General features: G+C 43.1%; 2 protein-coding genes across 3 annotated transcripts in view; one reads left to right on the top strand and one right to left on the bottom strand.

Moving 5' to 3' along the window:
• Positions 1–303: 303 nt before the first annotated feature.
• Positions 304–13,565, bottom strand: LOC133161844 (mitogen-activated protein kinase kinase kinase 12-like). Its single transcript, XM_061290518.1, has 14 exons — positions 13,239–13,565; positions 11,120–11,644; positions 7,943–8,126; positions 7,553–7,744; positions 7,315–7,473; positions 5,709–5,867; positions 5,507–5,615; positions 3,998–4,107; positions 3,115–3,231; positions 2,887–3,024; positions 1,906–2,605; positions 1,742–1,809; positions 1,269–1,557; positions 304–1,046 (listed from the first exon to the last, which is right to left on the bottom strand). Exons 2-14 carry the CDS (start codon positions 11,616–11,618, stop codon positions 972–974), a joined length of 2,799 nt encoding a protein of 932 aa, XP_061146502.1. The 5' UTR covers positions 11,619–11,644; positions 13,239–13,565; the 3' UTR covers positions 304–971.
• Positions 3,631–15,416, top strand: part of myg1 (myg1 exonuclease) — a 28,914-nt gene continuing 17,128 nt past the window's right edge. For both annotated transcript variants that reach the window (XM_061290530.1, XM_061290527.1), the window contains exon 1: positions 3,631–3,875. In XM_061290530.1, the coding sequence (XP_061146514.1) occupies positions 3,783–3,875 (93 nt within the window). In that variant the 5' untranslated portion in view covers positions 3,631–3,782. The remainder of the gene's footprint in view (positions 3,876–15,416) is intronic.

The raw sequence follows: 15,416 nt of genomic DNA, 5'->3' as shown, positions 1-15,416 counted from the left end.
ATTAAATATTACTTTTAGATGTCATAGGTGGATTGTAATGCAGTATTAAAAAAAGGCAAGCAAATATGAATGGTCTTCCTTGGTCATGCATCTTGCAGTAACTGCACCGTGATGCACTAGAGGGCGCTGTAGCGTTTTTACTCTTTGTTAGACATGCCAACAGCTTTGTTAATTTGCATATTTTCTTATCATAGGACAAATAGAGGTTGTCTGCTACTGAGAGCACCAGCCATTTAATAGGTGTGTGTGTGTGTGTGTGTGGGTGGGTGCTCGGAATAAAAGATGAAGAAAAATCGATCTCATTTAGCTAAAAATCTGCCATGTTTATTGTATCGCATTCAGTGGTTCCTCTTTACAAAACTCCTGCCGTCTAAACCATAAATATCCAATATTTATATACCAGAATCATGCTTGTTTTTTTAATCTAAAAAAAAGTATATACATCCAGAGAAATTGTCAAGTAAACACTGCTATAGACTTTCATGAACATATTGCTTCTTTGTTCACATAACTCTTTTGTTCACTTGCGTCGGGATGCGCAAGCAAGGATACATTCAACTAACAAAAACAAAAAAAGGTACATGTGATCCACAAGTAAAAATGTCAGCACCTTTTTTCAAACGATACAATCTCGCGTGTTAGAAATTTGTTCATTTTACACTGGCGGCTTTTCTTTATGTACATGTAGAAAATGGCAACGTAATCCACAACAACATAATGTAAACATTCTTAAACACAAGTAAAAAATAAATTAAGAGACAAACAAGTGCATAAGTAGGCCAACTAAAACCTGATAGTATTCTGTAACGTGACAGTGAGAAACCACACACACTTTGTTCAGTCTGATCATAATCTTCATGACCAGCCTTGTGTGTGCGTGCGTGCGTGTGTGTGCGTGGGCGTGCGTGTGTGCGTTTGATAAAACCAGGCATTCAATGACCTCGTGTACGGGGTTGGGCTGGTGGTGGCTGTCACCAGTTCTGGCTGGGCTCCACGCCCGGGTGGTCCAGCTCAGCGCTATCGCAGTCTGAGTCGTCATAGAGAACCTTTGAGAAGAATCAAGAAAAATGACCTTTAGTTCTGGTTTACACAGATAAAAAAATTGCTCAGTTATTCACATAGCTGCAACGAGTCTCAAGTATTTATAGGGGGTAAGGCATGTGTTTTTTTTTTTTTTTGTACATTAATGAGAACAAATGGAGCATTGATTTATACTAAATGTGCACCTTTGAACCTTAAGGCCGAAGGAGTACTGCCCTAAAACTCACCTCATCGTAGTTAAGCTCGTGAGTGGCCAGCTGCGTCCTGACGTGGCGGACGGCAGCCTCCTTCTCAGACAGACCGTCAGAGGCGGCGGGGTCGGCAGGGATCTCGGAGCCCTGCGAGAGGAGGTCGTCGCTTTTGTCGTCCAGACGCTCATCCGTGTTGGTGCTGACAACGTCGGGTGTGCCGCTGTGCGAGTGGTCTGTTGTATTGCCCTCCTCGCCGTCCGACACCGACAGGTTCTCTGAGCTGAACGTGGACAGCGACTGGCATTTGCTCATGCTCGCCGGCCTCCTGAGAACAAACGCAAAGGAAGCCGTATTTGTAAATTGATGGATGGATATTCATGATAACAAGTGAAGTGAAGTGTGCTAGGAGCTTCAACATTACATACTTATACTATAAGATACTTGAAAATGTGTTACTTTAGTTTGAGCACACACACGAAATGTCCATCACGAGGTAGTTGAACACTTACCATCTTCTGGGTAGCTCCACCTCACTGTCCACCTCGCCTTCCTCTTCCTCGGATGACACACCGCGTCTCTGTTGAGAACATTCATTCAAGAAGTCATCCAACTGTGATGAGACGTAAACGGAAGTGCTAAATGTAGTTTACTGTTGAGCTCCATCTCTACTCACCTGACTGCGTGTGACTGCTGCCCTATAGAGCAGTGCCGATGGCGTGAGGCGTTGACTCCTGGGCGAGCGTGTGATCACCGCACCCTCCTCCTTCTCTTCGCCATCCTGAGGGAGGCGAGGGGTCCCGGTGGACGACGGCCGCCTCGCCGCCGCTCCCCTGCCGCACGGCGAGTCGGGACTACTGGCAATTGGGACGGAGGCAGCGTCTTCGCTGGGCGTGTCGCTGCGCGGCGGCGTTTCCGCCTGTTCTTCCGCCTCGACGCTCACGTCTGGGCCAGCGTCCGGGCCGCCGTCCTCTAGCCCGGCCGAGGCGCTCTGGCTGCCCGCGCGGTCCAGGCCGGGGGCGGCCTGGCCCTTCCTGCGTCCCTCCGCCTCCAGCGTAGTGGAGATGAGGTCGGGGCTAGAGGACGACATCTTCTTGAGCAGCAGGTCGTGCTGCAGGCCCCTGAGCGCGGCGCTGGGGTCCAGACGCTGCTTGCTGCTGGGGACCGACGTGGTGGCGCTGATCATGGCCAACGACGAAGACAGCGTGGCCTTCAGCTGAGCCAGCTCGCTGCTGCTGCCTTTGCCCGCCTTCCTGTAGCGAGGCTTCCCACGGCGGGAGCGGCCGGGCGACGTGGAGCCCTTGGTTGGGATGGTCACCTGGGTCATGGAGGAGTCCAGTTTGGGAAGGATGACTTCTGACTTGAGTAAGTCGGGCCTGAAGGACACAAAGGATGCACTTCATTCAAAAAATCTGTTAGGCTTTATCTTTGTTTTATAAACGCGTTCCTTCCAGCAATGTCCACAAGGGGTCAGTATTACCCTGCAAACAGCTTCTGGTTGTCTTCAACGTTTGGACTAGTTTTTCCTTTATTATTAGGCTCTTTTCCTTTTTGTTTCTCAGAAATATTTGAAACGTTACCTAAAACGTTGCCTGGGAAAGTTCATAATCGGTTTTATGAAGATGACATTTTGATCAGGTCTTTGCTGCTAACTGACCTTTTGCTGTGAGAAGGCAGCTTTTGAGGCACGTTGCGTTTCTTCATGAGTTTCTCCATAGAGTTGGAGGAGGCCGATTGTCTGGAACTGTGGTGCTTGAAGCAGCCCGGGTACTTTTTGTCCAGCGATTGCTCCCTCCTGAGGTAACACAGTAAATATTCACTTGATAGCCACGTCGGACAGCGCAGGTCGTCTGGAGGTGAGCTGAGCTGAGGTGAGCGTTCGTACTTGAGCAACTCCTTCTCCTTGAGCTCAAGCTGCAGCATGATGGCGTTGAGCTCCATGTAGAGATTGTTGGCTCGCTCCAGTTTCCTCTCGTAGTGCTCCCGAATGTCTAATGCATGTCTGTGGGGTTGGAGGGAAACAATATTGACTTGAGACTAAACTTAATGCATACATCTTTATTGTACTAATTGATTACAATGATTACGCTTACGGCACCCAGATTTAATCAATGATGATAATTTTGTTAGTATTTTCTGCCTTTTGCAAGATAAGGCATTCTTAGATTTTTATGACATTTTTATTCATTTACTTTACGTTATTTATTTTCTTATCAATTTAATGCATTAATGCAAGCATGAAAAACACCACTTGTTTTTTTCTTCACATTTTTTTTCCCTTAAAGGGCTCTGACATGATTTTTTTTTTTTTAGGTTTTGTGGTTTGTGACATCACTAACCTTGCCTTTTTTGGTTTGATCCCACTAACTCCGCCCTCACAATTTCTAACTCGCTGAACAGGTAGAGCAGGCCTTTTGCTTTTCTCTACATCTAAGCCACAGAAAGGCTTGTGGTTGGACTTTATGCAACAAATATGCCAAAACCTCTCACGAGCTGTGTGTTAATTTGTGGCAAACACGAGACGAGTGTTAGTTTGTGGCAAACATTTTACTGATGACTGCCTGGGCAATTTGCGACAAATGTGGATCACATCTTTCACTTTCCCTGGGATCGATGCCAACTCTCGATGGAACAGCACCTGTTCACGTAAGTTATTTCCTTCAGTACGTGATATGTTGTCACCTTCCTTTGAATTTTACCACCGTGAAGGTTGGATTCTGGCATGTATTTGCATTTTGCGGTCAGGGCTACACTGCAGGGTATCTGACCTCAGTTCCTCCCTGCGCCGTTTGATGAGCTCCTCATCCAAGCGGTGAAGACACGTTCCCTCAGACTTGATCTTCTCAAAGTGGTGCCTGACCTCATCCCTCCACTCGGCCTAAAAACAAACCACAAAAAAACCCCAGTGAAAACACTAAACCTCTGTGACAAGGACTTTTTCCAAAAAGAACAACACTTAAATCGCCTGACGATAACACAAATGCATTAAAATAACATTCAGCTCTTCAGAAACATTACAGACAAAATCCATTTGGGCGATTAATGACAATCAATACTCGGGGAGCAAAAATGAACATGAACTGACATGGCACGAACACACCATGACACACGCTTGGTGAATCGTGACAACCGTTATTTGATACCTGTCGTAGCGTGGAGGTCAAATATGTGTGTGCGTGGGTGTGTTTTTTTTCTATGCGTGAGTGATGCTCTTCTTATTAAGCTAATGGACTGAATGTGCACTCTTCAATATCGCCAGGCCCCCTTTTTTGCGCTCTCTCTGCTCCACACCATTAGAGAAATCAATACACTCCAGCAGCGGCAAATTCTTCTTCTTGACGTCACAAGAAAAACCCATTATGGCGAAACCGTGGAGGATCGAGATGGGGGCTGGGGGGTACGGGGAGAAATAAAGGATAAGTGGAGAGTGCCTGATGGAGGTTTTGCGCCGTGACCTTTAAAGGAAATAGGCCGCCATCCAGTGAATGCGTGTTTTCTCGGCTACCCGACACACACACACACACCCTCCTTTTGCTATGACACACTCGAGTGGCTTAAAATGAGGGCGGCTGGGCGGGAATTAGCGAGTGTAACGTGACAAACACAAAGAAATAACAGCAGCGGTGTGTTGGAAGGCTCAAAGGAAGCTCAATCATTAGCAGGCTCCCAGGAGGCCAGAAGGGGGCCCCGCTGTAGCCGCACCAGACTGGAAACAAATGTCACGCCTTTGACAGCCAATTATTAATGGCAGCTCTTCACGGGTTTTCCAGTGGATAAACATTTGGGAAGTCACTTTTAATTGACCCGTTTCTCGTTGGTGGGATTTTGTGTAAACTGGCATGCGTTGGAATCAGCTTAAAAGCTTTTTGTGCACTTCAAAACGGGGAAAATTGAAAAGCACATGGCATTGAAAGCATCGCTGGGAAGTAGACTAAGCAATAATGGAGGGTGTATAGAACAGGGTGAGCTGTAAAAATCTATTTTTAGAATTAAAAATGCAAATGCACACCACGCCACATTGAACTCATTAATCAGAATGAGAAATGCCGTGAGGGAAATCAAATAAGAGGCTCCAAATATATTTAAAATTAAACCTACAATTCTTGACAAAAACTACAGAAAATTTCACTATAATTTTAGTTTCAGTTACTCTACATTTATTTTTAAAGCTGATTTTATTTCATTAACAAAAACCTTTATTTTAAAATTTTAGTTATTATATTATATCCATCTAGAACTGGTTTTAAATGTGGCCTTTTCCAGGTGAAGAATTTTACCTGTGACTGGAAGTAGGTTTCTTGCGGGGTAGACAAGATGTCCGCTGAAGCGATGTCCAGATGCAGGAGAATCTGTCGGAACGAAGGTCTATTTCTTGGTTTGCAATTCCTGTTTGGAAATACAAATCAGTCAGAATTGCGGCAACAGAAAGTGTGCGTTTATCTCCAAAGCACAATTTGGGTTATCTGGCTGTCTGCTCACCAGCTTTGCCTCAAGAGCAGTTTGAAGCTGTCGGGACAGCTGTCAGGTACGGGCAGCTGCAGGCTGTTGTTGCCCACTCCCCAGATGATAGCCGAGGAGTCCACGTCTTTATAGGGCACTTCTCCCGTCAGCATCTCCCAAAGCACAACGCCGAAAGACCTACGCACACACACACACACACACAATACATATTTATTTCCACTAAGATTTGACAGGAACAGGTGAAAGGTGACGTTATCTAAATGTCACGCTTGAAACTTTATGGAAATGTGTCTCGCTTTCCTTGCGACCCTTATCTATGATGGACAGTTTATCTCGCTTGAGCTCCTCAAGCCTTTGGATGTGGAAATGATACATTTTTAGCAATTTGATAAGAAGTGATGAAATATTTCTTTGGTATCGCCCAAGTCATTGTTGTTATTGATGAGTCCCTATGGGAAGGTTGGCAATCTACAGAGCGTCAGTTGTTGGCACCTTCCTTCTGTTGCTATGGTGACAATGTATCCAAGGAGCCGAGACTATCACTCACTTCCAGCATCCAGATGGCATGTTTACATTTGTAACGTCGACATCTCGTAGCTCGCTTGAATAATCAAACGTCTTGTCCAATAAGATGGGTTGCTTGTTGGAGTTAAAGAACTTAAACTTAAGTGTAATCTAAGTGTGTGTTCTTATGTTCAAGTGACCAGTGATTTACATACATTAAGAGGCACTCTATGAAATGCATAGATGATGTGCTGCCATTCTGCATGGAAAAGCTTTTTAATCCTGTTTTCACCTCTCGGCTAATGCACTGCTGGCCCCGGGCCAAAGCAGCCGCAGGATTGGAAGGTTATTCCAGCCTCTCCCGAGCACTGCAGCATCTGGCAAATCAATTATTAAATTAGCCGGTGCTCCTTTTTTACGAGGCAGGCAAGAGCAAAGCGGGGATGAAGAGGGAGGGAGCAAAGGATGAGTAGTGAGAGAGTTGAGGGTTGATCACAGGGCACACCATCAAACATGGCGGGGAGCCTATAGAATTTCTTGTAATGAGATCTTATGATAGATTTTCTCGAAACAAGATCCTTCGCTCTGTACAGTAGTAGTTTCTCGAGTCGACCAGGGGTTTTGAATTTGGGGTTTGTCAGCATTGTCAGCCAAAATAATTTGAAATGAAACATAATTTTAATATCAGCAATTAGGGAAATGGACATCATATAAATCGTCCTTACTTTAGCCATCCTAAAATTATTTTCTTATTTAGAACAAAAGACGTTTAATTAGAAATAAATCTCAATTTTGTTTAAAAAAAACAGGGTTATTATTTGATGATATAGTCTTATTTAAAAAATAATTTTCAGAAGAAAAAGTGTTATTTCAGAATAAAATTGCATTTTTAAATTCACTTGTTCTTCCTTGTCTTTTGTTGGTCTCATCATTTATTTAGGTTTTTTCTTTTTTCTCAAACATAGACAGCTTCTTAATTCCTATGACATTTAGGGGTACATGCAGTATGTGATGAAAATGTTCTCCCCTGTATGGGGAACGTTTAAGAACCCCTAATATAACATATAAGACACTATTGAGTGGCACACAATGAATTCAGGGAAGGAAAAAGGCTACATACCAAATATCCACCTTCTCTGAGACGGGCTCGTTCCGTATGACCTCGGGGGCCATCCAGGCCACCGTACCAGCAAAGGACATCTTGGTGCTCTTGTCACTCAGCTCCTTCGACGTGCCGAAATCGGAAATCTTCACCCCATCATCATACGTGATAAGAATACTGAAAGCGAAATCATCATCAACACGTTTCGTCAGCAGTGTCCCGGGTCGTTATTTTCCAGATGGTCCATGGAGCTCACTTTGGCGATTTGAGGTCTCTGTGGATGATCTTGTGCAAGTGAAGGTAGTTCATGCCACCGGCAACACCCATGGCCCAGTCCATAAGGAGCGACGGTGTGATCTTCCTGCCCGCTCTTAGCACCTCGTACAGCTGGCCCTGGGCACAGTACTCCATGAGGATGCAGTAGCACGGAGCCTGGGTGCAGATTCCTCTGTTGGACAGAACAAATATAATCTATAAACGTTTATTTTGAAGACTGAAGATAATTCAAAAAATGATATAAAACTGTTTTGGAATCACAGTTTATGGTTTATCATTAGGACTATTAATATAGGCAATGACATTTGGGGTGGGGGTGAGCGTCAAGCCAACCCATGATAACCCAAATCATCAACAATGGTCGACTTACTTGAAAGTGATGATATTTGGATGTTTGAGCTTGCGGAGGTGCTTAATGTCCGTCTCCTTGATATTGCGCACTTTCTTCACCGCCACCTCCTGTCCGTGAAGCTTGCCCAGAAAAACGGCACCCTGGGCTCCGCTGCCCACCCACTGCAGGTCTGATATCTCCTCAAAGGGGACTTCCCACGCCTCTGAAAAAATGAACGAACCTGTGAGCCTCACAGTATTAAATCGTTCTACACATTATTCTTTAATGAGTGGTATTCATTTTGCTGATTAATTTGGACTAAATAGTAAGTCAAGTAACTCAAGTCAATGAATTGAAATACAAGTGTGATGCTAAAGTTTGAGAGACATCAAGCTCAGCACGGCATTTTTCATGACATTGTTTTATAGTGCTACAGAAAATCAATGGCTGGAAGTATGTATGTTGCACCTTTAATCAATTCCAACCAATCCACCCCAAAAAGTCATTTAGTAGCCCGTAATACTACATTACAGTAAGCTAGCAAAACATTTAAGGCGCTATCGTGTTCTTTTGCGGATCCAATTGAACGTAATGAGTGTGAAGTTAGTGCGGGAGCTCCTAATCTCCTGCATGTAATTCTGCCTCAGCCTCCCAAATCCTCCTTAGCACCTTTGTGAGGCGGATGGGAAACAAGGGTGCAGCACTCGGGAAGGGGGAGGGGGAAGAGAAGTGAGGGGGATCCCCTTAAGGGTCGGCCGGCGACAGGCTGTTAATGCGGAAAAGATATACAACAAGATTCAGACACATTTGTCATATTAATAAGAACGCTATGAATGATTAATGCTCTCCGTGGCTAATGAGACGTTTAATTAAATGTCTTTAGGTTGAAATGATGTGGTAGGGTTCCGCTGGTCTGCTTTGTGTGTTAAATGGGAAAAAAAATTCAGGCCCAGTGGCTTCAAATCAATAAAGGGCAATTTTCCTGCTTTTTCGCTTTGCTTCAGAGGAGTGCTTTGTCGCCATGGAGGCACTTTCGATTTATTGCTGCTTTTTTTTTTTTTTACACACCTCTGCCAAGGAGGCTATTACTTAAAATCACTTCGCTGATTTCCATAGCTATATGCAGACTTTACCACGTTTATTAGATTGGCTGTCATAAAGAGAGCATCCAGAATTACGGAGCTTTAATGTGGACTTTTAGCATTTAGTTACGTGAGCTCCTGACATTGAACATTTTTGGAGCAGGAAGGAGAGAGAAATTTCAATAAAGAAGAAAGTTTTATAATGTAGTTCGGTTCAAAAAGTGCATTTCATCTAAAGAAATATGAACAATCTTGATTATGTGCTAACGAGGCTCAGTAAATAATCAAGCATAACCTTGAATCAATACAACTTTTTGTTGTTGTTCTTCATGAATTTAAATAAATAAATATTTGGCCCAAAAAAAGCTGAGCTTAGTTTTCTTGTACATATTTTGAAAATTCATTGATGAGATTAATATTTCAATTTTGACATTAGAAATATAATTTGCGTTACGGGTGAATTGATTATTAGAACTGTATAGAAAAAAAAATGGCATTAATTTAGGGCAAAGCTAACATTAAAATGAGTTAAGAACTTTACTTATTTAGCTTTAAAATATGATTTGGGTAAAATAACTTCTACACACTATTTTGATGATTGTATTTTACAGCAGATGAAGATTTGGCTCGTTTGACCTTGGCTGAGTGTCACGCGACTTGTATATTTTTTTGCGAGCGAGGGCTGTAAGGTGCAGATGGATTGGGAGCGATAACGGCCAGGGGATAAAGAGGTGAAAAAATGAGACAATGGAGGAAGTGGAGGAGGAGGAGCAATGGATGGTGGTGGGAATCAAATATAAAAGAGGGGAGAGATAAAATATCAGCGAGCAATGAAGACAAGGCTAGATATAAATCTGCCACCCGTGTGAGTGAACATGTTAGACTTGGTATTCTGCCACTTTATTGGCTTGCGCCAGGCGCTGCTTATTAAACTGTTTCTATTGGTGCTCGGGTACGCGTGTGCGTGAACGCGCCGCGTGTGCCAGGTTAATAGAGATGAGAGGCAGAAGGGTCAGAGCGTGGCCATGCATAATACATGAGGCAGATTTGGCAGAGGAGTCCCACGGGAGCGCTGCGCTATTGTAGTGGCTGCAGACATAAACAACAGTGCGTCAGAGGGGGCCGGCTTCATTAGAGGGCTGCAGTGGGACGGATGGATGGATGGATGGAAGGAAGGACGGAGGTGGGGGTGGGCACGAGCACGAGCAGGCCGACGTGGGTATGGGGGCGGGTGGAAATAAGCCCGGTGGAGCTTTTGATGGTGGATCTCAACCTCTGACTGGAGAAATTTTTTTTGTTTACAACAGGGAAAGCTAAAACCACTGTGTCACGGTATTGTATTTATCCAGTTTCACTTCATTGCTCTGAAGAGTATTATTTATTTATGAAAAATAATGTATCTTCTATCGATGCTGACGACCAGAGGTGGGCGCATCAATCAATTTTGGTGGTCCGTTGTTTATCAGAGGCACCCGTTCGTCATCATCATTATTTCGTCATCGCTCCCTTCTTTTTTTTCCCTCAACAATTTAATGGCCATTGTATTCTGCTCTCTAACCCGTTCTAATATATAATCGAAGATGGCGTGTCTGGTTCCTTTAGAAGCCAATTTAGTACTGCACAGAGTCGTATGTGAGTCTAGTGTGTTTGGCGAAATGATCCCTGCAAAGCTTCGACAGAGATTTAGCCTTGACTTTTCTTTTTGTAATCAAAGTAGTCAATTATTTGTTGTAGCCCTACACAGAAGAATAAAATGTTATTTCACCAGACGGCAGAAGATACATAATTGACCTCATCATCGTTATTTCGGCATCCTTTATATACTTACTTATACTTGTTTTTGGAATTATAGTTCAACAATCAAGCCTCAATTTTGTAAAAGCGTGTATTTGAGCTTCACATTTTGTTTTAATAAATTTGATATTTCCCTTGAAGGACTTAATTTAATATAGTGATAAGAAAAGTACTCCTCACCCCTGGTTTACAACTGTTTAATGAAATTAATCTTGGGGGTATTATCATTTAATTAGCTGAGCAAAGCCTCAGTGTGGAATTAAAAAGGTATCTCATGTTAGCTTTTATCGGAGTACTTAATGATGTGCTTGGAGGGGAAGCAGGTGGTGAGTAAACATACCGTCCAGGTCGTGTTTGTGCTCGGTGGAGTACGCTTTCCCGATCATAGTCCAAACAGGTCGGAGACAGCCAAACAAGCCCTCCAGAAAGCCGCCGCCCCCTCCGTTGGACTGGCACTGCAGCCTGGCGTTGGCCGCCTCACGCCGCACGGCGCTGCCGTCCGCCTCCGTCCCCTCGCCCTCCGTCCTGGCGGAACCGCCGTCATGCTCGTGCAGCTTGAGGACGCTGTTGGCAAAGTGCTCCTGTTGCTCATCGCCTGGCGTCTGGTGGGGCCCTGGAGTCGGTCCGTCCCCTCCTCCCCCTCCTCCTCCAGGCTCGACCGTGCCCCCCATATCTATAGAGAGAACGTTCCGAAGGACGCATTGGGTCGGCGTCAGGTCCATTTCAGGGGTGCAGGGCGTTTCGGCATCGAGCCGGCGAAAGGACGGGGGGTCGGAGAGAGGGGTGTTGAAGCCGGAGAGGGATGGAGACGGGGCGCGGGGCTCGTGAATGAGGGCCATGGGGGAACAACTGGAGAACGGGCAGCCTTGAAAGAGAGTAGGACGTGTTACAAATCAATTCAGTGTGAAATAATTGCCTCTCAGCATGGCAGATTTAGTCCTAACGATGCAAATTTGGTTGCATCAAAGCATATAAGTGTCTCTGAAAGCATATAAAAGACAACTTTGGATTTCTTGTCGAGCAAAACAGGTAGGAACAAAATGACATTAATTAAATTAATGTCACATTTGTTTTCCCTAGATTCAGTCTTATTTGGGTCAGCTAAAAAAAAAACTATACTGCTTTAGAAAAGCACAATCCCACATACCAATGAAGCAAGTGTTTCTTAAGGCAGAATCTTTGATGCATCAAAGTGATTTGAGGCTTATCATCTTTGTTTTTCTTCTTCCATTAGACAAACACAAGATTTACAAAACCAAAACGTAACATTTAAATCTTCTCTAACTAAAGCTATTGCCAGAATGAATCATAGCATAAGACCTGTAATCATCCTTTTAAGATGTAATATAATTACTCATTTAAAAAAGAACCATATCGATGCAGTTATGAGAGGAGCTCACACTGTTGCCATGGCATCCGTGTATAGCTATATTTACATCCATATCCGAGCCACCAGTAAAGTCATACGTGCTCGCAGCACACATGAATTATTTGACAAATGAAGGAATACGGTCGTCCGTGACAATGTGAGCTATTACGCTGTTTATTTCTATTATGGAGACACATCTGGGGCCTCCAACCTGCCTTAATTGCACATCCAACACACTGGGCTTGGTAATGGCTCAATCATTTTATTACTGAAGAAAAAAATATGATCAGATCAGCCAGCATGTACTAAACTGTTCAGATTAAAAAAACTCATTCATCCCTCAATTAAGTTAACCAACATGAACAAGCAAAAGGATATGTGTGTGGTGTTAATGTGTGATGTTGATGTATGATTGTATTGGATTGGATTGTGCAGCTGTCCAGTGGAAAGACAAATTTCTCCATAGGGGGATAAATAAAGAGAAAGCTTGAACAATATTAGATCAAGTTCATGTGAATCTTGCGTATCACCTTTGCATCACAAATACTGGAAATTCCATTCAAGATGCTGTATACAAAATATTGTTTTTAATTTTGAAAAATGCTGTTTTGTTACGTGTCTGTGTATTTACTATGATTTACAATGTACTAATACTGTCAAATTCAGGGTAAAACCAATCCATATATATTCTAAACCAATTGTCCTCGGTAGGGTCACGGGTGAGCTTGATCCTGTCAATCGCGGGGACACATTAGAGTCTTTGAATAAATTAACATGCGAGTTTTAAGAATATGGATGGTTTGAACATAGAACCTCTAAACTGCTAACTCTGTTGTAGTGCCCAACACAAAACCAAATTGATAAATTCAATTGTCACTCCCCAGTAATGCAAACAGTAACATGAAGTATTGTCATAATGACTGTTGCCATGAATAAGGCGCTAATAACATTTTACTGCAATAGAGGAGCCAATAAAAATGGGCCCAGGACCTATTTTAGGTTCCCAACCTTCATTTTAAGAACCCGTGGTTATGATATATATGCTAACATGACTGCCGCATCTTAAATGCCGGGGTAAACTGGCTCTTACCTCAGTGTTGAGAGCGCACGTCCATCCTCGTGGTCTTAAATCCTCTTCCGTTTAACAGAAAATGATGAAAAATACAAGTGAATGCTGTTTCTTTTACACGTATCACGCTAGTCGCATCCTCATCCCCAGCATCCAACCTTCACTGACGGTGACGTCGCTCAAAATCCACGCTTCAATCCGTTACCTCCCTCCCTCCCTTTCTTTTTTTTTTTAAATGCTTGTTTTGTTTCCTTACACCTTCTTTTCCATCTCGTCTCCTCTCTGAGGATGCTACACGGCCTCACTCGGGATTATATACGACGACCGCGGCTCACGTTGTAGTCTGTAAACAGGGGCAGGGAAGGGAGGAGAGGAGAGGAGAGGGAGCGCAACGGAGGAAGAAGTTGGGGATAAGGGGCGGGGTTTAATGGAGGCTGTCGTCCAATCAAAGAAAAGATGAACGCTGACGTAGACGGTGAAGGTGCAGGTAGACGCCCTGCTGCGCGTGTGGCTACTCTTAGGCAAGGTGGGGGGATTGTAAATGGCGGGTCAGCTGGTATGTGAGGTGATCCAAATGATGTCATCCACAAAGCGCGCAGCATTTGACTGGACAGGGTCGTGTAAATCCTTTTCAAGCCTTATTAACGCTCTCTGGATGGAGTTTAATTGGTGCATAATCTGGGAGCCAACTACACTCCCACCCTCTTCCCCGTCTGCCACACTGGGAACGAAGGATTTGTTATGGCAATTGCAACACTCCTCTCATTATTATTTAGATCACTGGTTCCGCCAACTTATATATATACTTGACTCAAAGGAACACAGTAGCCTAGCAGGTCAAATACAAGACAGAAGTAAAATGTGTGGAGTCACAGTCAGGCAGACTTTTCAGATCTCTAAAGTTACTTGAAAGTTAGTTGGAAAGATAGTTAATAAAGATCATTCTACCATTCCCAATCACTCATAGAATTACTGTAAAAAAGGGACAGAAAATAAAAGTGATGCCTATTCTTGTTTGTGTAACAGTCTAAATAGTTTAGGGTTTGTGTGGGAGTCTGATCGTTGTAGCTTCATGACCCTTTTTGAGTGCTAAATCCAAATCCAGCCTTTATCTCCTGGATTATGCTGGGTTTAAACCCCAACAATGACCTCATCGCGCCGCCTGGAGACAGTGGGGGAAACCCTAACTAGCACGGGCGCACACACTGACACACACGTACACACAACATACAGGAGACGCATGAGAAATAGGTACTGACCTAAATCCTCTTTCATTGCTATTGTGCTAAGAAAACATAATAATAATAGTAAAACATTTTGTTCTTAGCTTTGCAGGTTACAAACCTTCATATAGTTTAAAAAAAAAAACAACAAAAAAAAAAACAATCATGAGATAAATGTAAAAACTTTGAAAAGGAGCCACACTACAGTGTGCTATGTTGTGCTATGCTAGGCCAGATTGTTATTGTCTGGTGTACTGTAATGCAAATCTAATGCACTATGTTGTGCTATGCTATTATAAAAATAACTAGTCTAAATTATAATGTGCACTACAGGGTGTCCATAAAGTCTCGTTACTATTTTTAAGAATTTATTACAAAGGTGGTAGATAAGATAATATTCACCACTGTTTTATGTGTGAATGTTGTGTGCGGTTATAATACAAGTCAACTCATAAAAAGATAACACTCATCTGCAATGCACACAATAATCCAAGGTTTATGAATTAATATCCGAATTGCATGTGTCATGGGCTAGCTTGTGATAAGTGTCACCCTGCCTGACAATGACGACAATCATTCTGGTAAAACCAAACAAGGGGATGACGGGGAAGGAATTCTAATTTTGTGTTGATATTTTACACCAGGATGAAGTATCACGTCTATTGATATTTTGTTCCAATTTAATTCTGCTAAGAGACAAGCATTGATACAAACCTTGAAAAATTGGTTTCATAATACGTAGGTTTAATCGTGATTAGAATGTTTTTATTTATTTGACTAAATAATTATTTCTTTGTCTTTGGAACACATTATGGATGTGTACAAATGGTGCTATACAAACTAACATGCGTTGCCTTAATTATAATTAGCTACAAAATGAACCAAAAAAGAGTTCCCTTTCATTTTCTCAGTCATGAATATTTCAACATCCTTCACCAAAATAGGAGATTTGTTGTTGAAATCTCAGTTGAAGTAG

Source organism: Syngnathus typhle, linkage group LG11, assembly GCF_033458585.1.
Source record: "Syngnathus typhle isolate RoL2023-S1 ecotype Sweden linkage group LG11, RoL_Styp_1.0, whole genome shotgun sequence".
NCBI classification, from domain to species: domain Eukaryota; kingdom Metazoa; phylum Chordata; class Actinopteri; order Syngnathiformes; family Syngnathidae; genus Syngnathus; species Syngnathus typhle.
The sequence above is the reverse complement of the archived record's forward strand: the minus strand, read 5'-3'. Positions and strand labels throughout refer to the sequence as shown.

Bases quoted from the DNA above. Each gene is read 5' to 3' on its own strand.
- LOC133161844 (XM_061290518.1), bottom strand. From the start codon at position 11,618: ATGGCCCTCATTCACGAGCCCCGCGCCCCGTCTCCATCCCTCTCCGGC. The intron at 7,474-7,552 runs GTGAGCTCCATG...TTTCGCTTTCAG, and splicing joins AGAGACCTCAAATCGCCAAA to TATTCTTATCACGTATGATG. The intron at 1,810-1,905 runs GTGAGTAGAGAT...TGTTCTCAACAG, and splicing joins CAGCAGTCACACGCAGTCAG to AGACGCGGTGTGTCATCCGA.